The 23,713-nt window shown below is 35.3% G+C and overlaps 2 protein-coding genes, 2 long non-coding RNA genes and 3 pseudogenes across 4 annotated transcripts; 1 reads left to right on the top strand and 6 right to left on the bottom strand.

Moving 5' to 3' along the window:
* Positions 1-1,103: 1,103 nt before the first annotated feature.
* Positions 1,104-5,154, bottom strand: LOC120126807 (annotated as a pseudogene).
* A 22-nt stretch (positions 5,155-5,176) lies between these two features.
* Positions 5,177-5,596, bottom strand: LOC120127014. The gene is made up of 3 exons (XR_005516501.1): positions 5,523-5,596; positions 5,312-5,402; positions 5,177-5,210 (listed from the first exon to the last, which is right to left on the bottom strand). It is a non-coding gene; the product is annotated as an uncharacterized LOC120127014 (long non-coding RNA).
* Positions 5,597-7,938: 2,342 nt separating this feature from the next.
* Positions 7,939-9,428, bottom strand: LOC120126919 (annotated as a pseudogene).
* Positions 9,429-11,674: 2,246 nt separating this feature from the next.
* Positions 11,675-15,726, bottom strand: LOC120126805 (annotated as a pseudogene).
* A 22-nt stretch (positions 15,727-15,748) lies between these two features.
* LOC120127010 lies at positions 15,749-16,168 on the bottom strand. The gene is made up of 3 exons (XR_005516500.1): positions 16,095-16,168; positions 15,884-15,974; positions 15,749-15,782 (listed from the first exon to the last, which is right to left on the bottom strand). It is a non-coding gene; the product is annotated as an uncharacterized LOC120127010 (long non-coding RNA).
* Positions 16,169-17,616: 1,448 nt separating this feature from the next.
* On the top strand, positions 17,617-20,201 carry LOC120127009 (catalase isozyme 2-like). The gene is given in 9 exon segments (XM_039145025.1): positions 17,617-17,722; positions 17,791-17,887; positions 18,057-18,334; positions 18,687-19,125; positions 19,128-19,462; positions 19,586-19,675; positions 19,768-19,835; positions 19,935-20,028; positions 20,126-20,201. Coding segments are annotated over 9 exon segments (1,476 nt in total). The 5' UTR covers positions 17,617-17,707; the 3' UTR covers positions 20,186-20,201.
* Positions 20,202-20,487: 286 nt separating this feature from the next.
* On the bottom strand, positions 20,488-23,203 carry LOC120126804 (rab escort protein 1-like). Its single transcript, XM_039144890.1, has 8 exons — positions 23,175-23,203; positions 22,994-23,093; positions 22,366-22,404; positions 22,007-22,253; positions 21,856-21,931; positions 21,270-21,492; positions 20,992-21,072; positions 20,488-20,825 (listed from the first exon to the last, which is right to left on the bottom strand). Exons 1-8 carry the CDS (start codon positions 23,201-23,203, stop codon positions 20,727-20,729), a joined length of 894 nt encoding a protein of 297 aa, XP_039000821.1. The 3' UTR covers positions 20,488-20,726.
* Between the last annotated feature and the right edge of the window lie 510 nt (positions 23,204-23,713).

Here is a 23,713-nt window from a genome sequence, read left to right as displayed (position 1 = left end):
TTTATAAAAGTTTTATAACTAGTATTTCTTTTACAAAATGATGATGATGATGATAAATATTTTATAATTTAAAAAATTATAAATTTCATATATTTTTGAAAAAATTATTGCCTTTTAAAATTAATTGTTTAAAAATATTAAAATAAACTTTTAATTACAATTGAGTGATCAAATGAATTATTATTCAATACTTTTTTCAAAATATATGAAATTTATAATTTTTAAAATTATAAAAAATTTATTATTATAAAAAATAAACGTGTGACACTAAAATACTAATAAACTCAACCACTATACACACTGCCTACTTCATTAACTTGTGACAAGATCCCATCCAATTCACAACCTGGAACCGTGCGGTATGGGGGTGTTTGCACAATTCAAAATGCTAACATTTTTACACATCTGTCACCATAATAGAAATTAATGACTTATTTGGCACACGTTTAAAAATATTTACAAAACTAGCACCGGGGCGCTCCTTCGACCCCGTAGTGTAAAGCGCGGTGCATGGGACGCACCTTCCTGCAAAGGATGTTAGATCGAAAAATATAATCTGAACGGTGCCTGACAGAGAAATATATAGGGTTAGGGTGATATTTCAGAAAATACGTCGATGTTTTTATTGACAAACCTTCAAAAGATGTATTTCTATTGAAAATGATAATATTTGGTCAGTTTGAGAATGCTTTGGTAATGAAAAATTATTTTCCAACTCCACAAATAATATTAAATACCAAAATTTAATTTAAAATCATAATTGAAAATAATTTTCAACATAATCTTAAAACCTCAAATTTTTATCTTTTATTGTGAAAATGAAATTATATTTTACTCTTAAATATTATATTTTCAATTTACAAAATAATGTTTAAATTTTATTTTTTTTCAAAATCACTTTTTAACAACAATTTCGAACAATTAAATTTTAAACTACACTTTTCAATAACACTTTTAAAATTTATTTATGACACATTTTAAATGATTTTTTTAAGAGTAATATCAAACTGGCCAAGTATATGTTAAAGCTTTAAGGAGTAAAATTGAACTCTTAATTTAATTTCAAATAATTTACAAAGCTCATGAAGAGATTGTAGCATTTTAACACTTGTCTGTTCGTAAAGAGATTGTAGCGTATAATTGCAAAGGCAAAATAATCAAAACGGTCCCCTGAAGAGACTAGAAAGTGAACTTACACCGCTTCTCTCCTTTCCTGTTCCATTTTCTTCTACCACTGGCTTTTCCAGACCCTGTAAATGACCTATTTTCTTCTCCGATCTGTTTCCTTGGATTGAGTTTATGTTGAATTATGAAATTTTGCTCGTCTTCATTAACCTGTGTTGCTTCTGGGCCATATCTTTCAGCTCATCTTTCGCAACCACTTTCCGATTCTTTGTAACAGTAGTAGTATGTGGCTCAGAAGGATTCTGGTTCGTCTCAACCAATTTTTGCTTCTTCGACATCCTTCCCTTGCCGTCAGAATTAGATAAGGATGGGGCACGTCTTTTATCCTTCTTCATTGGAGATTGATTATTGATCGAAATTGTCATTTAACTTTGGTTGTAGGCTGTCTTTCTCGTCAGTGACTATCTCTGCACAGGGACCAGCCTTCACTGTTTCTAAAATAATTTTGCCAAGCACATATCTTGTCTCGCATGGATCCCCTTTGCCAAGTAGGTGATAGTTAATCTTAGGACTTCTTCTCCCTCTACCTTTTGTAAAAGATTTCAGGTCAAAGTTTAGCAGAATTCTTGGCAGTACTCTTCGCTATAAACACCTGGAAAAAGAAAAACGTATTTACTAAATCAAGATACTTGTACAGATACGTTCGTGTACCAGAACAATGCCAATTATTGACGAGAAACCGAAACCGAAACCAAATCAAGGGATGGTATAGAAGCATTTCTGATGACAGGTTAATTTATCTTCGGTATGGAAAACATGAACATGTCTCTCTGATCAGAATGCTAAAAATTCAATGAAGTGGATGTCAAAGGCACTTACCAAACCAGAGCGTAGAGAAAATGGATATCTTGACATTGATTCAAGCAGATTGCTAGTCCTTTTTAATGCCCATACAGCATCTCGCACTAAAGATGCAAACTGAGCAACTTCTTTGGCAAGATCTTCATCTGATTTAGTTACTGAAAATCCTGAGATTTCAGGAACGAATTTAACTTCCGATATACCAAGTTCTCTTGCAAATTCAACACCTGACTTCCAATTTCCATGATATAGAACAGAAGCAAAGGTTCAGACAACAAGAGCATCTTGAGGGTTGTTTACCAATGCCAGGTGAAACATCAACAATCCAACCCTGTTCTATGCAGGAAAAAAAATGATTAGGGACATCTCGGATACTGAAATACATCACATGATAGCATGAAAATCCACTTTACCATCCACCAGTTCCTTGAATTTACATATTATGATAATTCCTCTTAATATGAACCATCATATGCAATGCAAAAATATTTCCAAACATATATGCTCGTTCTTCTCGGCAATAATATTTTCAACCCAATCTGAGAGAGGCTCAAACAGAGATTGCAAACTTTCAAGTGAACTAAAAGAAAGTCTAACCACTCTTTACAATAGCCAAGAGTTTATTGATAATGATAAAGATAAAGAAGAAATATTGTGATATTATATGCTTGAGAACCAAAAATAAGAAGAAGAGACACGTAGCTCACCATAGACTGCTATCGGCAGGATGATCACAAGACACCAACTTCTCCAAATTGAAGAATAGTTTCTGCCAAAAAGACAAAAGACAGATTCAGGAAGTCAAACCATAAAGCTTAAATTCTTGTGTTTGAAAGACCTTATTAAAGGTCAGAGGTATGCAAGCCAGTGGAAAGTATTTCTTTCTTTGAAAGTATCATATTGGCTGGAATAATATTTTGAAAATTTTCTCAATATAAAATTTTCATGCTGAGCATACCAAACCAGCTAAGCATAATAAAAGATTATATTTTGCAGATAATAACTAATTATCATATTGTTGTCATAACTCAAAAAGCATTCAGATTGCTCTTTCTATAAGAAAAACGTTAACATTCTAGACAACTATTAATATACACTAACATCTCTTAATCACTTTGAATTCCAAATACTTTTAATAATGAATATTTATATTATCCCAAAAGTAGGTAAACAGACCTGACAAAGCCAACTTGAATCGAATAGCAAAACAAAATTTCATAATCCTTTCATGCTACAAATAAGGACTTCATCAGCAATGTTAGTAATACAGAATCTAAAACCAAGCTCACCATCAGCATCATTGAATTCTTGGCAGATCTCTGTTGATGTACGCTGCCTGCAAAGCAAACAAGTCTCAGCTAACCTCTACAAAGACAATAAATTAAATTACGGACAACCATAAGCTAAAAATTTGTGAACCTGAAATGGAAGTAAAATGTTCAGCAGGTTAAATCTCTGGAGCAAGCAGATGGACGGCGCAGCAGCTCCATATGACAGCATGTAGTTCATTTCCAGCATTAATCTGCCCTGGATAAATGAAGAATATTATGATGATAAATAATAGGCAAATATTGATAAAATCATCTTAATTTTACACCAAAAAAGAATAGGATCCAAAAGCGAAGGGCTGTAAATTGGCCACAGTATGGTTGGTTCTTTGTGCCTAGTTGAGGCTTACCAAGAACAAATCAGAACGGTACTAGAAAGGGAGGCAAAAAAAGAATCATAGTCACCAACGGGGGAGAGAGAGACACAGAGCAAGAACAAGTGAGAAAGAGAAACTATCTAGGCAGCAGAAAAGTTCTCAATTGATAATTCTGAACTACCTTATCTAATCCCTAAATGGAGGCCGAAAGATCGTGCATTGCCCTCTCAGTATCCTCTGAAATTGATAAGTGTAGACCAGCTGCAATTCTCAAGCCCCGGAGAATTCTTGCTAGGTCAGAAAAAATTGTAGTAAATTTCCGTTAATGTCTCATAATGTAGCCGTTCATCCATAAAAAACATATAAGATTCTGCACTCAATAAAGTTAAAGTCACCTACCACACTCCTCTTGAAATGACACATGAGCAGGGAATAACGTCCGTAGCTGAGTCAATGCAACAAACACAAGTCAGAGGGTAAACATCAGTGCAGGTTATGAAACACAAAATTGTTATTGGCAGAGGTGGAGAATCACCTTTAACAACTTCAGGTCCGACATTCCATCATTGTAATCATAGATGTTACACGTAAAAGGCTCAAAAAATAAGCTGCACCCAGAACTCATTCAAAATCATTATCAACCAGATGGCATCAAACTCATGGGGAAGATGAGAAAGTGAGGCCTCAACAAGCTAATATATGGACTACAATAGCTCTTTCCATGGAATAAAAATACATGAGAACTAATACCTGTTAATAGTGAAGTCCTGAACCCTGCTATTTCTCCAGCGTATTAAATCTTTTTTATCGCATCTTTTTGGGATCAAAGATTATAAAGCTTTTACTTTTTCTTCATTATGTTTTGCAACTGTCTCAAAGCTTGATACCTATAAGAACATACAAAATCAATATTAAATATTAAGAAACTTCTCCCTACCGAGGCATTATATACCAGAAGTAACATAAGAAGTTACCATAGTAATGAATCAAGAAATTGACCTCAACTACAGAACCGTTTATATGCACCATGCATATTGGAAATCTTCGTCCAACAATCACAGCTCGACGAAATTTCTTTATTATCTGTAGTAAGATATTACGAATAGCAATTGAAAACTTTTATATCAACCCACATTCCCCTGTAAATTCTAACTAGAGAAGAATACCAAGAATATTGTGACCAAACCTGTTTAAGATTTGCAGTGGTAATCACATCAAAATCTTTAGGTATTCTATTTAGTAGTAAATCTCTAACACAGCCGCCAACTAAATAGGCCTCAAAACCCGAAATATGTAAGGAAAATATAACTATTAGCATTGCTTTTGATTAAAAAAATGTAACCAAAGGAGTAAACTAGCGTAGCAAAATTGAAAGCTTCACTTGCAATTTTCAGCTTAAAGACGCTAAATTAACGAGACCTGGGCAATGTGAAGCAATTAATAAAAACAAATGGGTAACGTAAAAGATGATTACCTCCTTTATGAAGAGCATCTAATACAATCCATGGCGGATGCGAAATCATAGAGACAGATATCCCCACCTTACTTGCTTGGATTTTCTTCCAATTTGACGTGTCAACTACATCAACTTTTAATAAGAATCGAGGGTTTCAATTCCCACATAATGATTGGAAAAAGAGAAATGCAGAACGGAAGGTTAGATCAGACATAGTGTGATACTTGGTGGAAGAGTGCGATTAGCCGCTGGAGCCATTTTAGAATATAATTCAGCTTGCAAACTTCTTTCGCCTAACGTGGTGTGGTTGCACCTCTGAGCCAAAAACAAATAAATAAATAGCAAGACTTGGTTTTATGTCGAAAAGATATTCGACGAGTTGCCACAAACAAAACCAAAACCAAAGACAGAGGCAAAAGAAAAACATGGCGACACCTGAAAGCGAGACAAGGATTTGAGAGATCAGAGAAGTGGAGAAGGACTTTTTGGCTCTCAAAAAAATCGACATGGGTATCTGAGTTAGGTCTTGTTTTGTCTGCGTGTTAGAGGTCATCAAAATATTGATGCAGCTGATCATCGAATTGAATTAATTAGAAATTTTAATTATTAAATGAATTAGTTGAGATTTATTCTAAATTTTCTTAACTAGAATAATTTGAGTCCAGTATAAATATTTTTTTCATTCGAACTAAATTCGATTGGGTCTCGAAAATTTCATTGATCTAATATGATTAAAATTTAAACCTTCACTAGAAAAAGCATATATACGACCAGTGTTGTCTTTAACATTTCTAATTCAATTAATTGATACAACTATCTAACAAAATATTGTACAATTTAAACATTTGAAGTCCTTTATTACTGAAAACATACATACATATTCCAATTTCTTTGGCAATTGTCCATGCCTAACAATTAATGCATCTTCATCATACACCTTAAGCAAATGCAGGGTAATGAATCCTGAAACCACCAATTCTCCATCAGTTCAGTAGTGCAGGGCCGAATTCCCCCTTCATTGTTCATTTCACCCATCTCAGAAAATAATTTATCCAATGCACCAGATAAGCCATTTTTCATTTTTAAAACTCCATCGGAGCACTTTCGCCAGTAGTGCAGTATATACAAGGGAAGTTGAAAAAGATTCTTTCTGCATGCCTGGATTTTCAAATTCATAATTGCTGTCAAATTTCATGCTCCCCACCCCCGCTTATATGGAAATCACGTCATTGTTTTCGCATGTAAAGAAAAATATACCCAAAAAATGCTTCATTTTTCTCTCATTTCCGGCCACTCATCCAAAGAGAAGCCAATATGATTACAGATCACCTTGCTAAGACTGAAGGGAACAGTTCCGGCCACCTTATGCTATTTGACTCCACGACGACGCAACTTAATGGCCTCCTTCTACACGACACCATGGGACCTCTGTATGTCCGTTTGGGACATGCCTAAACTGTTTGTATAGGCTCATTTCTACTAAAAAAACATATAGGACGGAAATCGAGAAATAGAATAAATTCATATGTTTATATTAACAATCGGATTAACATATAGAGTATGAAAATTAAACTTTTAACAAATTAAAGAAAACAATTTCTCAAGTTTCATAAAATAGAGGATGAGATTCATAATTAGAAAAGAATTGAGGGTTAGTGTATTTATATTTCTTTTAATATACTCTAAGGTGATTATAATATAATATTGTTTGTAATGTTTTTTAATTATTGATAGCGTATACAATCCTACAATGACAGTTTGAATCTAGAATTTCATAAGACAACAATATTTTTTTAAACGTAAGATGATGATAGGATTTACTTGAAATTTAACGGCCTTCATATTACAAACGTGCCAAACAAACAGCTTTCACAATGTAAATTTTGTCGGCTAATTTACAAAAATTAAACAAATTTCTAAAGAAAAAAAAAAGAAAGAAAAAAACACCCGCGACAATCGTGTTGGTTAAAAGTTATCATTCCAAGTACTTTGGAAAATTTACTAATTAACGTGGATTTAGTGTGAAATTGGGCCTTGGGTAGACATCGACACTGTAGTCGCAAATATTTGAACTTAAATTTTTCAAGAGAACAACATTTTCTTAATACGACATTTTCAGGTAAATTTTGACCTTGGAGCCACGCTGAATGAAGTTAATGAAAGAGATATTAGTAGAGTTCCGTATAATAGGTACAAACCTTCACAATCACAGGTAGGACTAGAGTTGAGTTTTGGCATTATACACATCAAATTTTGATGCACGTAATATTTGGAACCATTGCTGGTTCTTCAAATAGAAGAGCTCTACTACCTGATGTAGTTACACGTCTTCAGTTTAGTTCTGAAAAGGTTATTTCATTTAGATTACTGAAGAACATCCTACTTCGTGGCATCGTTGACCCTTTATATCTATGCAACCACAGAAGCTCAAGAGCAACAAGCCTATGGCACCCCTCCATCAATGTTCCGCCGCCAACACCAACCTTCTCTCTTTTCTCAAGATTTTCATTTTCATAAATATAGAATTCTTCGTTTGAATGAGGGGAAAAAAAACTCAACATGCCGCAGAGCAATCCAAGTTATACTTACCACTGATTATTTGTTGAATCTCACCAAAATTTCCTGTAAGATTACTGCAACCCAGGAATTGGTAATTTTGCACATAAACGTACACTAGAATTCAAATGATGAGCTGCAATTGATAACGGAATACATAAACATCGAAATTCAAGCGATTTATTATACTTATGGTGCACCTGAGAATCTGAATGTGAAATTGAACAAGCAAATCATGTCCACAATCTATTACAAAAATCTTGCTAAAACTTCCCCTGCTCGGGAACTTCCAGCATTTCCCCCCAGACAACAACACATAATAGCTTGCAATTTATCATCAATAGTACCACTTAAGTTCTACCGGCATTAAACCAAAGCAAAAACATAAAATGTGAGCACAAACATAAGAGAACGATAGCAGTCATATAGAAAGAGTCATGAATCAAGTATGCTTTTCCTGGAAATCCTTCATGAAAGAAACCAGCTTCTCAACTCCAGCCAAAGGCATGGCATTGTAAATGGAAGCTTGCATACCTCCAACCGATCTATGCCCCTTGAGCTGCACCATCTTCTCCTTCTCAGCTTCCTTCAAAAACTCACCCTCCAATTCGGACTTCTCCAAAGTAAACGGAACATTCATCAGCGACCTCACAGATTTATCGACAGGACACCTGTAGAACCCTTTGCTTTCATCAATGGCATTGTACAAGACGCCGGCTTTCATTTCATTCTTCTTCTCAACCTCCTTCAGTCCTCCCTGCTCCAAAAGATCTTCAAACACCAGCCCACACATATAGATCCCGAAACAAGGGGTGTGTTATACAAAGAGTTGTTGCCGGCGTGGATCTTGTAATCAAGCATCACAGGGGTAATCTCTTGTGCATTTCCTATAAGATCTTTCCTCACGATCACGATGCAAACCCCTGATGGCCCCACATGCTTCTGCGCACCAGCATTAATCAACCCAAACTTGGTTACATCAACCGGCTTGGAACAGAAATTGGAAGACATATCAGCTACGAGAACCCCATTCGGATTGCCGGGAACCGGGTAGTTCTTGAACTCAGTCCCATAAATAGTCTCATTGGCGCATATATGCAGATACTTGGCATTCGGGCTTAGTTCCAAACCATCGAACGAGGGAACCCTCACGTAATTCTCCAATTTCCCATTCCAAACGACTTTGGGTTTGCAGTATTTCTTAGCTTCTTTGAAAGCATTGTCACCCCACGAACCAGTAACAAGATAATCAACGGTGTCATCAGGCTGACAGAGATTCAAAAGGACAGAAGCGAACTGGGTTGTCGCCCACCTTGGAGGAACAAAACGGCGTATTCTTCGGGAATGTTGAGAAGCGCACGTAGATCGGACTCGGCTTTCTCGATAATGGAACGGAAATCCTTCCCGCGGTGGCTCATTTCCATGACGCTCATGCCAGATCCGCGCCAATTGTAAAGCTCGGATTGGGCCTTGAGGAGGACGTTCTCGGGCAAGGTGGCGGGACCATCAGCGAAGTTAAAGACCCGATCACGAGATTGGGATTGGAGGGGAGGGCGACCTTGGAGGGTGGATGAACAAGGGATGGAGAAGGGCTTGGGTGAGGTTCCATAATGGAAGGTGGTTTTGGGTTTGAGAAAGGCATGGCTTTGAAGGGTCTTTTGAAGGAGAGGGGTGTGTGGGGTGGTTAAGGGTGTTGCCGCCATGGATGTAGATTTTCTCAGAGGTGGCAAACAGGTTTGGGGGTGAGGAGGTTGGTGGCAAAGATCTGAAAGCAAGTGGGGAGTGTTTATAGAGCCTGCTTTTTTCTATTGGCTCTTCCACCTCTATGAGAAAACGAACCAGTGATACTGCCAACTTGAAGTTGGTGAGAAGTGGACCAACACAACGGTGTCGTTCTACACTTACTTGAGTTTAGATTTGTTTTTGGGTTGTTGAGTTTTTTCCTAATATATAAATAGGATGTTTTTGGCCTTTCTCCCGAAATATCACCCTAACCCTAACCCTATATATTTATATGTCTCGTTCAGACTATATTTTTTTCTAACACCTTTTGTAGGAAGGCGGCCCTCCTGCACCGCATTTTACGTCACGCGGTTGAAGGCGCGCCCAAATGTGTAAAAAACTCAGGTGTTAGTTTTATAAATATTTTTAAACAGGTGTCAAATACATCATTAATTTTTATTATAATAACATTTGTGTAAAAACGTCAGCTTGTGTCTACACCTCACACCGCACGGTTTCAGGTTGTGAACTGACTGGGGTTTTAATGAAGTGGACAGTGTGTGTAGTGGTTGAGTTTATTAGTATTTTAGTGTCACAAGTTTATTTTTTATAATTTTAAAAATTATAAATTTTATATATTTTGAATTTTTTTTAAAATTAATTGTTTAAAAATATTAAAGTAAACTTTTAATTATAATTAAGGGATTAAATGAATTATTATTCATTAATTTTTATTTTTTAACAACAGTTAATAATATTTATTCATTTTTAATAAAATTATTTTGATTTTTACATTAAAATTACACAATACGTATAATCTAGTATATGAAAACTTTGAGGGTAAATATTTTAAAATATGAATAATTTTATAAAAGTTTTATAACTAGTATTTCTTTTACAAAATAATGATGATGATGATAATAATAAATATTTTATAATTTTAAAAATTATAAATTTCATATATTTTGAAAAAAATTACCTTTTAAAATTAATTGTTTAAAAATATAAAAAATATTAACATAAACTTTTAATTACAATTGAGAGATCAAATAAATTATTATTCATTAATTTTTAATTTTTAACAACAGCTAATAATGTTTATTCATTTTTAATAAAATTATTTAAATTTTTGCATTAAAATTACACAATACATATAATCTAGTATATAAAAACTTTGAGGGTAATTATTTTAAAATATGAATAATTTTATAAAAGTTTTATAACTAGTATTTCTTTTACAAAATGATGATGATGATGATAAATATTTTATAATTTAAAAAATTATAAATTTCATATATTTTTGAAAAAATTATTGCCTTTTAAAATTAATTGTTTAAAAATATTAAAATAAACTTTTAATTACAATTGAGTGATCAAATGAATTATTATTCAATACTTTTTTCAAAATATATGAAATTTATAATTTTTAAAATTATAAAAAATTTATTATTATAAAAAATAAACGTGTGACACTAAAATACTAATAAACTCAACCACTATACACACTGCCTACTTCATTAACTTGTGACAAGATCCCATCCAATTCACAACCTGGAACCGTGCGGTATGGGGGTGTTTGCACAATTCAAAATGCTAACATTTTTACACATCTGTCACCATAATAGAAATTAATGACTTATTTGGCACACGTTTAAAAATATTTACAAAACTAGCACCGGGGCGCTCCTTCGACCCCGTAGTGTAAAGCGCGGTGCATGGGACGCACCTTCCTGCAAAGGATGTTAGATCGAAAAATATAATCTGAACGGTGCCTGACAGAGAAATATATAGGGTTAGGGTGATATTTCAGAAAATACGTCGATGTTTTTATTGACAAACCTTCAAAAGATGTATTTCTATTGAAAATGATAATATTTGGTCAGTTTGAGAATGCTTTGGTAATGAAAAATTATTTTCCAACTCCACAAATAATATTAAATACCAAAATTTAATTTAAAATCATAATTGAAAATAATTTTCAACATAATCTTAAAACCTCAAATTTTTATCTTTTATTGTGAAAATGAAATTATATTTTTACTCTTAAATATTATATTTTCAATTTACAAAATAATGTTTAAATTTTATTTTTTTTCAAAATCACTTTTTAACAACAATTTCGAACAATTAAATTTTAAACTACACTTTTCAATAACACTTTTAAAATTTATTTATGACACATTTTAAATGATTTTTTTAAGAGTAATATCAAACTGGCCAAGTATATGTTAAAGCTTTAAGGAGTAAAATTGAACTCTTAATTTAATTTCAAATAATTTACAAAGCTCATGAAGAGATTGTAGCATTTTAACACTTGTCTGTTCGTAAAGAGATTGTAGCGTATAATTGCAAAGGCAAAATAATCAAAACGGTCCCCTGAAGAGACTAGAAAGTGAACTTACACCGCTTCTCTCCTTTCCTGTTCCATTTTCTTCTACCACTGGCTTTTCCAGACCCTGTAAATGACCTATTTTCTTCTCCGATCTGTTTCCTTGGATTGAGTTTATGTTGAATTATGAAATTTTGCTCGTCTTCATTAACCTGTGTTGCTTCTGGGCCATATCTTTCAGCTCATCTTTCGCAACCACTTTCCGATTCTTTGTAACAGTAGTAGTATGTGGCTCAGAAGGATTCTGGTTCGTCTCAACCAATTTTTGCTTCTTCGACATCCTTCCCTTGCCGTCAGAATTAGATAAGGATGGGGCACGTCTTTTATCCTTCTTCATTGGAGATTGATTATTGATCGAAATTGTCATTTAACTTTGGTTGTAGGCTGTCTTTCTCGTCAGTGACTATCTCTGCACAGGGACCAGCCTTCACTGTTTCTAAAATAATTTTGCCAAGCACATATCTTGTCTCGCATGGATCCCCTTTGCCAAGTAGGTGATAGTTAATCTTAGGACTTCTTCTCCCTCTACCTTTTGTAAAAGATTTCAGGTCAAAGTTTAGCAGAATTCTTGGCAGTACTCTTCGCTATAAACACCTGGAAAAAGAAAAACGTATTTACTAAATCAAGATACTTGTACAGATACGTTCGTGTACCAGAACAATGCCAATTATTGACGAGAAACCGAAACCGAAACCAAATCAAGGGATGGTATAGAAGCATTTCTGATGACAGGTTAATTTATCTTCGGTATGGAAAACATGAACATGTCTCTCTGATCAGAATGCTAAAAATTCAATGAAGTGGATGTCAAAGGCACTTACCAAACCAGAGCGTAGAGAAAATGGATATCTTGACATTGATTCAAGCAGATTGCTAGTCCTTTTTAATGCCCATACAGCATCTCGCACTAAAGATGCAAACTGAGCAACTTCTTTGGCAAGATCTTCATCTGATTTAGTTACTGAAAATCCTGAGATTTCAGGAACGAATTTAACTTCCGATATACCAAGTTCTCTTGCAAATTCAACACCTGACTTCCAATTTCCATGATATAGAACAGAAGCAAAGGTTCAGACAACAAGAGCATCTTGAGGGTTGTTTACCAATGCCAGGTGAAACATCAACAATCCAACCCTGTTCTATGCAGGAAAAAAAATGATTAGGGACATCTCGGATACTGAAATACATCACATGATAGCATGAAAATCCACTTTACCATCCACCAGTTCCTTGAATTTACATATTATGATAATTCCTCTTAATATGAACCATCATATGCAATGCAAAAATATTTCCAAACATATATGCTCGTTCTTCTCGGCAATAATATTTTCAACCCAATCTGAGAGAGGCTCAAACAGAGATTGCAAACTTTCAAGTGAACTAAAAGAAAGTCTAACCACTCTTTACAATAGCCAAGAGTTTATTGATAATGATAAAGATAAAGAAGAAATATTGTGATATTATATGCTTGAGAACCAAAAATAAGAAGAAGAGACACGTAGCTCACCATAGACTGCTATCGGCAGGATGATCACAAGACACCAACTTCTCCAAATTGAAGAATAGTTTCTGCCAAAAAGACAAAAGACAGATTCAGGAAGTCAAACCATAAAGCTTAAATTCTTGTGTTTGAAAGACCTTATTAAAGGTCAGAGGTATGCAAGCCAGTGGAAAGTATTTCTTTCTTTGAAAGTATCATATTGGCTGGAATAATATTTTGAAAATTTTCTCAATATAAAATTTTCATGCTGAGCATACCAAACCAGCTAAGCATAATAAAAGATTATATTTTGCAGATAATAACTAATTATCATATTGTTGTCATAACTCAAAAAGCATTCAGATTGCTCTTTCTATAAGAAAAACGTTAACATTCTAGACAACTATTAATATACACTAACATCTCTTAATCACTTTGAATTCCAAATACTTTTAATAATGAATATTTATATTATCCCAAAAGTAGGTAAACAGACCTGACAAAGCCAACTTGAATCGAATAGCAAAACAAAATTTCATAATCCTTTCATGCTACAAATAAGGACTTCATCAGCAATGTTAGTAATACAGAATCTAAAACCAAGCTCACCATCAGCATCATTGAATTCTTGGCAGATCTCTGTTGATGTACGCTGCCTGCAAAGCAAACAAGTCTCAGCTAACCTCTACAAAGACAATAAATTAAATTACGGACAACCATAAGCTAAAAATTTGTGAACCTGAAATGGAAGTAAAATGTTCAGCAGGTTAAATCTCTGGAGCAAGCAGATGGACGGCGCAGCAGCTCCATATGACAGCATGTAGTTCATTTCCAGCATTAATCTGCCCTGGATAAATGAAGAATATTATGATGATAAATAATAGGCAAATATTGATAAAATCATCTTAATTTTACACCAAAAAAGAATAGGATCCAAAAGCGAAGGGCTGTAAATTGGCCACAGTATGGTTGGTTCTTTGTGCCTAGTTGAGGCTTACCAAGAACAAATCAGAACGGTACTAGAAAGGGAGGCAAAAAAAGAATCATAGTCACCAACGGGGGAGAGAGAGACACAGAGCAAGAACAAGTGAGAAAGAGAAACTATCTAGGCAGCAGAAAAGTTCTCAATTGATAATTCTGAACTACCTTATCTAATCCCTAAATGGAGGCCGAAAGATCGTGCATTGCCCTCTCAGTATCCTCTGAAATTGATAAGTGTAGACCAGCTGCAATTCTCAAGCCCCGGAGAATTCTTGCTAGGTCAGAAAAAATTGTAGTAAATTTCCGTTAATGTCTCATAATGTAGCCGTTCATCCATAAAAAAACATATAAGATTCTGCACTCAATAAAGTTAAAGTCACCTACCACACTCCTCTTGAAATGACACATGAGCAGGGAATAACGTCCGTAGCTGAGTCAATGCAACAAACACAAGTCAGAGGGTAAACATCAGTGCAGGTTATGAAACACAAAATTGTTATTGGCAGAGGTGGAGAATCACCTTTAACAACTTCAGGTCCGACATTCCATCATTGTAATCATAGATGTTACACGTAAAAGGCTCAAAAAATAAGCTGCACCCAGAACTCATTCAAAATCATTATCAACCAGATGGCATCAAACTCATGGGGAAGATGAGAAAGTGAGGCCTCAACAAGCTAATATATGGACTACAATAGCTCTTTCCATGGAATAAAAATACATGAGAACTAATACCTGTTAATAGTGAAGTCCTGAACCCTGTTATTTCTCCAGCGTATTAAATCTTTTTTATCGCATCTTTTTGGGATCAAAGATTATAAAGCTTTTACTTTTTCTTCATTATGTTTTGCAACTGTCTCAAAGCTTGATACCTATAAGAACATACAAAATCAATATTAAATATTAAGAAACTTCTCCCTACCGAGGCATTATATACCAGAAGTAACATAAGAAGTTACCATAGTAATGAATCAAGAAATTGACCTCAACTACAGAACCGTTTATATGCACCATGCATATTGGAAATCTTCGTCCAACAATCACAGCTCGACGAAATTTCTTTATTATCTGTAGTAAGATATTACGAATAGCAATTGAAAACTTTTATATCAACCCACATTCCCCTGTAAATTCTAACTAGAGAAGAATACCAAGAATATTGTGACCAAACCTGTTTAAGATTTGCAGTGGTAATCACATCAAAATCTTTAGGTATTCTATTTAGTAGTAAATCTCTAACACAGCCGCCAACTAAATAGGCCTCAAAACCCGAAATATGTAAGGAAAATATAACTATTAGCATTGCTTTTGATTAAAAAAATGTAACCAAAGGAGTAAACTAGCGTAGCAAAATTGAAAGCTTCACTTGCAATTTTCAGCTTAAAGACGCTAAATTAACGAGACCTGGGCAATGTGAAGCAATTAATAAAAACAAATGGGTAACGTAAAAGATGATTACCTCCTTTATGAAGAGCATCTAATACAATCCATGGCGGATGCGAAATCATAGAGACAGATATCCCCACCTTACTTGCTTGGATTTTCTTCCAATTTGACGTGTCAACTACATCAACTTTTAATAAGAATCGAGGGTTTCAATTCCCACATAATGATTGGAAAAAGAGAAATGCAGAACGGAAGGTTAGATCAGACATAGTGTGATACTTGGTGGAAGAGTGCGATTAGCCGCTGGAGCCATTTTAGAATATAATTCAGCTTGCAAACTTCTTTCGCCTAACGTGGTGTGGTTGCACCTCTGAGCCAAAAACAAATAAATAAATAGCAAGACTTGGTTTTATGTCGAAAAGATATTCGACGAGTTGCCACAAACAAAACCAAAACCAAAGACAGAGGCAAAAGAAAAACATGGCGACACCTGAAAGCGAGACAAGGATTTGAGAGATCAGAGAAGTGGAGAAGGACTTTTTGGCTCTCAAAAAAATCGACATGGGTATCTGAGTTAGGTCTTGTTTTGTCTGCGTGTTAGAGGTCATCAAAATATTGATGCAGCTGATCATCGAATTGAATTAATTAGAAATTTTAATTATTAAATGAATTAGTTGAGATTTATTCTAAATTTTCTTAACTAGAATAATTTGAGTCCAGTATAAATATTTTTTTCATTCGAACTAAATTCGATTGGGTCTCGAAAATTTCATTGATCTAATATGATTAAAATTTAAACCTTCACTAGAAAAAGCATATATACGACCAGTGTTGTCTTTAACATTTCTAATTCAATTAATTGATACAACTATCTAACAAAATATTGTACAATTTAAACATTTGAAGTCCTTTATTACTGAAAACATACATACATATTCCAATTTCTTTGGCAATTGTCCATGCCTAACAATTAATGCATCTTCATCATACACCTTAAGCAAATGCAGGGTAATGAATCCTGAAACCACCAATTCTCCATCAGTTCAGTAGTGCAGGGCCGAATTCCCCCTTCATTGTTCATTTCACCCATCTCAGAAAATAATTTATCCAATGCACCAGATAAGCCATTTTTCATTTTTAAAACTCCATCGGAGCACTTTCGCCAGTAGTGCAGTATATACAAGGGAAGTTGAAAAAGATTCTTTCTGCATGCCTGGATTTTCAAATTCATAATTGCTGTCAAATTTCATGCTCCCCACCCCCGCTTATATGGAAATCACGTCATTGTTTTCGCATGTAAAGAAAAATATACCCAAAAAATGCTTCATTTTTCTCTCATTTCCGGTAACAAACACGATGTTCTAACATCCACTGATATCTGATGAGCCCAAAACCAGTTTTTTATTGGATCTAAACGACCCTCCACCACCAGAGGATGACGAGGACGATAAAAGTTAGTGCATAATTTCTCATGGTTTTGCAAAACAAATGAGATCAGTGATTATCTTTAGAAAACCAATGCATGTTTTAGTTCTCTTGTTTTCAACTTCAAATAACATCTGCAATTCATCAATTCGCTGCATGAGGCGAAATCAAGTTTTAGAATTTCAAAATTTGTGTCATCCAATGATGAAAACATCGTTTTTTTATAAATTTTTTGTTGTTCGTTAATGTTGTACGTGTGAGAAAATTTATCTAATTTCCTCAATTTGTGAATTTTGGCTAATTTATATCATCTTCTACACTCTAAAGGTAATGGTGGGTGGTGGTGATTGAATTTGGGAATACTTGAAAGAAACGTGTACAATTCCGAGTTAATCCAACCTTATTTTGTTTCATTGGCATTGGTTATCCTAAAACAACGAAGAAAGGATAAGGTCATCGCACATGTGGCGTCATTACTTCTTCTTATTTTCATTACCAGTGGCCTTCAAACTTTATTCCATCAAGTCCTCATATTATTCATATTATTATCTCTTATTTTTATTGTCGTTTCTCTTAATCCTAGAGTTGCTTGAAGCAAATGTTTAAAGTCTACACTTTTATATATAAATCAGAACAAAGACCAACCCAGACTCTTCACTCTTATCTCCCTCTCTTATCATGGATCCTTATAAGGTACAGTTCCATTTTTCTTTATGTTGGATGGAATTATATCTAACAAAACTACATCTTCTTTTATACAGCATCGTCCCTCAAGTGCCTTCAATTCCCCATTCTGGACCACCAATTCCGGGGCTCCAGTTTGGAACAACAACTCATCACTCACCGTCGGAGCAAGAGGTAACTAATACGATACTTAGTGTTGTGTGTGTCTATTACATGTTTGTTCATTGTACACCATTTTCACGAAATATGGAGTTGCTATACCATCAAGTATACAACTTGAAGCTTTGGATCGATCATTAGAAAACCATAGGAGATGAACTGAAGAACACTTTTTGTTTTGCAGGTCCGATTCTCCTGGAAGACTATCATTTGGTGGAAAAGCTTGCTAATTTTGATAGGGAACGCATTCCGGAACGTGTTGTCCATGCTAGAGGAGCTAGTGCAAAAGGCTTCTTTGAGGTCACTCACGACATATCGCACCTCACATGTGCTGACTTCCTTCGTGCCCCTGGAGTCCAGACTCCACTGATTGTCCGATTTTCCACTGTTATCCATGAACGTGGTAGTCCTGAAACTCTGAGAGACCCTCGAGGTTTCGCTGTGAAATTCTATACTCGGGAGGTAATTAGATTTTAAAATACATTCTGCTTACTCAAAGTATTGTCATACTTTCATAGGTTCGAATCATGTTGACTGTTGAGGTGGGATTTATCATTTAGGTATAATTTAGCAGTGTTGTTATATATGATGCTTTTGCGTTTGCAGGGTGTTGTGTGTATACTTTATCAATAGATTAAAAAAATTCTGAACAAATATCATATTGCAATCACTTTGGACTATTAAAAAATATTATTTTTGCTGTTGGAAGTACTTAGGTATAAGAATTTTTTTTGCCATCAAAATTACTTGTAGAAAGTGTTTTATTTCAAGAAGTAATACTAATTAAAGACACCCTTCATTGATCTTTAACCAGGGTAACTTTGACATGGTGGGAAACAATTTCCCAGTTTTTTTCATCCGTGATGGAATGAAGTTCCCTGACATGGTCCACGCCCTCAAACCAAACCCCAAGTCCCACATTCAAGAAAACTGGAGGATCCTGGACTTCTTCTCGCACCATCCCGAAAGCTTGCACATGTTCACCTTCCTATTCGACGACATAGGCATTCCCCAGGATTACAGGCACATGGATGGCTCTGGTGTTCATACCTATACACTCATCAACAAGGCTGGGAAGGCACACTATGTGAAATTCCACTGGAAACCAACTTGTGGTGTCAAAAACCTGTTGGAGGATGAGGCCGTGAGAGTTGGAGGAGCTAATCACAGTCATGCCACACAAGATCTCTTTGACTCCATTGCAGCTGGGAGCTATCCAGAGTGGAAGCTGTTCATTCAGATAATGGATCCTGCTGTGAGGATAGGTTCGATTTCGACCCACTTGATGTGACCAAGACCTGGCCAGAGGATATCTTCCCGTTGCAGCCGGTGGGTCGAATGGTTTTGAACAAAAACATTGATAACTTCTTTGCTGAGAATGAGCAGTTAGCCTTCTGTCCTTCTATCATTGTCCCTGGGATTTATTACTCGGATGATAAGTTGTTCCAAACTAGAATCTTCTCCTACTCCGACACTCAGAGGCACCGCCTTGGACCAAATTATCTGCAGCTTCCGGCCAATGCTCCCAAATGTGTTCATCACAATAACCACCATGAAGGTTTTATGAATTTCATGCACAGAGATGAGGAGGTATATATAGAAAGACATGCATGCTCTCATGCTCCTACCATACTTACACATATAGAAAGCTAAGATGACATGATAAGTTCATTGATGCATTTTGACCCCTGATGATTTTTTTTTCTTATTAAGGTGAACTACTTCCCTTCGAGATATGATCCAGTGCGCCATGCTGAGACGTACCCTATTCCTACTGCCATTTGCAGCGGCAAGAGAGAAAAGGTTTTGGGTTTTTCCTTTCACCTATCATTTTATGATAATATTGTCAGTAACCCCAATTTAATACTATATTGCATTGCATTGTATTATCACAGTGCATGATTGAGAAGGAGAACAACTTTAAGCAGCCTGGGGAAAGATACCGATCCTTTACACCCGACAGGTTTCTTTTTCATTTTGATAAGAAATGTAAAATCCCTTCGTTTCTTTATGCATTCATTTGCATTTGTAATGTCATTTTGGTTGCGTCTCACTGTATCAGGCAAGAACGTTTTGTTCAACGCTGGATTGAGGCATTGTCTGATCCAAGGGTCACACATGAGATTCGCAGTATTTGGATCTCATACTGGTCACAGGTGGGACACTCATCCTTTGATCTTTAATTAATTTATGCAAGCACCCCAACATGCCAATTATCTTTCGGCTGATGCAATTGTGTGTTGGGCTGTACAGGCTGACAAATCTTTGGGTCAGAAACTGGCTTCTCGCCTCAGTGTGAGACCGAGTTATTGATGATTGGAGTTAATCAGGTAGCATTTGCAGGAAGTGAACAACTAGTTAAACACTGGATAATATGTGAACAATGAGGTGTTTCAATGTGTTGGTGCATTTATGTATTTTTAAGGACTCGAGAGAACCAGAGACCATCACCATATGAAGGAAGCTCCTTGAAAGTTAATAGTATTGTTGGCAATGCCAACCTTTTTAATTAATTCGAAAAAGAATGCAAGTGTAGTTTAAGCATTCAACAAATGCAGGCAACGGAATACACCTCATAACTGTCACTGCAACTCTTTTTCATACATCGGAACTATAAAAGTAACAAAAGATCTTGCCAAAATACAACTGGTAAAAAATGGATACAACAAAAGTTTATACACAGGGAAACCGGCCAACAGTGGTTTAGTTATCTGTAAGTGTATCGATATCGAAGGCCTTTCCTTTTTTACTTCATCACTTCAAATAGATCATTACATAACAACAAATTTGGGAAAAAGATCCTGATCATTTGATACTTCCTTAAATAGAGAATGGATACTTCAATAGCAAATCTTTATGTCTCCGGAAAACTATCACCATCATCATCATCCTCAGGATTCTCTGAGGATGTCTGTGGAAAGAATTCTTCCTCAGGGTAAATCTCCTTGAATAACTGCCATATTCCACAAGCAGCGTTACATACCAAACAGCAATCAGAAACGTTCAACATTCGGTAACTCGGTACAGTAGGAAAGTTCATCCCAAAGAACGAAGTAAATAAAAAGCTCAGTCATGTAGAATGCAATTTTAAATTTCAAGAACACCAGCAAATTATGTACCTTGACAGCCGCATCTATGAGATCATCATAGTTCAGTTTACCATCTGGCATGGGCGTGGAACAGATAAAATCAGCTTGACCCTGAAATCAAAACATAGTTCTGTTGGAAAGGGTATATTGACATCGACAAAGCACATCAACAAAACTCCAAGCTCTAGCAACTGTTAAGCATACTGAGTAATCCCTCTAAAACCCTGTCCCAAGTGTTAAACCTTTCTGGAATTATTCAGAAAAATGGAAGGCAAGCATACAAGAAAAAGCAACCATAAGAAACATACCAAAGTGAGCTCCTGACTATACAACGCACTCCAAAGTAGAGTAGGTTTTCCTTCTCCGGGATCACTTGGACCTGTAGAACTACTTTCTGCAGTCTCACTTTGAGCTGCAGCATTACTTTCAGAATTTATACGAGGAACTGTAAGAAGGGTGTTCATGACTGCATGAATTAATTTCTTCCCTTGATTGTCATCATTACTTAATGCTGAGATATATAACATAAACCTGAATAGACAGGGAGAAAATTTTATATTTGTGCATTGAGCATATAGACTGGAATTAATCCATTCTAGGTATGCATAAGATCGGAAAACTTTAACCAATTTAAGAATAATAACAGTGAAGATTCTCTATTCACTTCACTATCAATAAAAACTTAAATTTGAGCTCTTCATGTCTGAAAGATGATATGACTAAATGCTAGGTACAGTTCTGACTTCTCACAAAATTGAGCACAAATACATTCAGAAGGTAACCACGGGAAAAGCAGCAAAAGAAGGAAGCAAAAAGATGACAGTTGATAAAATTCGTTGTAAAACAATCAGAGAGAAGATAAAACCTATGCTCCTCAGAAACTAACGAACTTACATGCCCGGTGGACAAACAGCCAAATTGCTAGCTATTTGGAGAAGTCTGATGGAAGTAACCTGCTCAGGAAACAATGCTAGGAGAAAAAGGAAGTCATTGGCCTTTTACCCTAGTTTAATACATTCACAAAAGCAAAAGAAACAGATCTTACATCTTGGAGGATATACAACCAAAAAGTTTGACATGTCGGGCTTCAAAGAAGTCGTTGTGATGCATATTCCCCTCACTATCTTTCCTCTATCATGCTTCTGACTGAAAAATGGAAGCTTTGCTTGAAGTGGAGGTGGTGGGGATGAGCCTGATGGCAATGTAGCCTTAAAGGTTGGATCAATGATCAGTTTCTGGCTGAATATATCCTGACCTGAAGCTAATCTAACACCCTTGTAACACCCGGAATCCTGAGAATTTTTCAAAGAAAAAATATGAAGATCTTCTACTGTAATATCATAGCAGTATGCTCAGAATAACAAAATATCTAACATGATGCAGTCTGGCTTATGCTTTCCATACCTTATCTACAAGCAATGCAATAACTGGCATACGCAATACCTGTATCACATTAATTCAAATGGATTAGCATAATCTTACAGCTAAAATATAATGACTTCATGCAAAATCAGGCTGTCTGGTGTTGGGCATCTCAAAGGTATGAAATGCCTTCAACCAACTCGTAGACGAAATGAATATAGCTAAGTAGAACTAAAGCAGACAAACTCTGTTTACATTTCTCCAATTACGAGTATAATCGGATGAAATGTGCTTGATAGAGGGTATTCTGAAATGATTGGTAATACAAGCCACCATTCCTACACCATTTTAGATTAAAAAAAAAACCTATTGTAACTTTCTTCTGGAGTTTTTCTACAGATTGACACTAATTTGCTTAAGGCTTCCGTTTGCAGAAAGTGGTAGACAACCCAGCATTTAAATATCAAGCAACTGAATCCACTCAATTCACATGAAAGCATTTGGTAAAAAGTACCACGTCAGGATAAAGAAATATAAACACAAAAAAAGGTTAACATGCAATGATACAAACACACATAAACAAAAAAGGAGAACCTACAATGGTAGGAAATTCATCAGGACTACATTAAAAGTTGCCAAACACAAGATTTCTCTCCTCATCAGAACTTACATAAATGCAGCCTTTGACAGCAGCACGACGGTAAAATGCTTGGGATAGTTCCCCTTGCCCATAAATAGGATATAAAATAGCTCCAGATGCATTTTGAAACCTAGAGACAATGCATTAAACATCCTTAAGTCTCCTAAAAATATTTATATTCTCTAATTTTAAGCTTTATTTTTGTTATTACCACAGCTTCAGCCGTCGTTCAACTTTCATATGTTTTACGAACCAAAAAAAAAAAGAATACTGAAGAAATATTTTGGGATCATCATTGTGTGATGTTACACCGTCTTATATTTGTGTTTCATCATCGTGATTGTGTCGTCACCGTCCAATCCTTTACAGGTTCTCTTGCCTCACTTATAATCCTTCACTGGTCTTTACAATCCAGTCACGCTACATAGATCAACTTCTTTCGAATGTTACCGCGAACTCAAACCCCACTTCTCCTCAACTCTTTTAGCTACTCCGACTCTCCTTGCAAAGCTTATGACTGCCTTGAGATTATATATTGTCTGTCATGTTTCAATATCCTTATAAAAATTATACGTGGGACTCACTAATAGCATAATATCAATTATCATAAACTATCATTTATATTAACAAATAACTAAAAAAATATTATCGAATAAGTTTTTAGTTCGGTTTCATATTGAATCATGATAATTTAACATATTATCAATCAATCACAAAGACATACATGCTAAGATATATTAATCAATCGTT

The sequence above is a fragment of the Hibiscus syriacus genome, unplaced genomic scaffold (genome assembly GCF_006381635.1).
Source record: "Hibiscus syriacus cultivar Baekdansim isolate YM2019G1 unplaced genomic scaffold, ASM638163v2 tig00110462_pilon, whole genome shotgun sequence".
Classification (NCBI taxonomy): domain Eukaryota; kingdom Viridiplantae; phylum Streptophyta; class Magnoliopsida; order Malvales; family Malvaceae; genus Hibiscus; species Hibiscus syriacus.
This window is presented reverse-complemented; position numbering and strand designations above follow the sequence as displayed.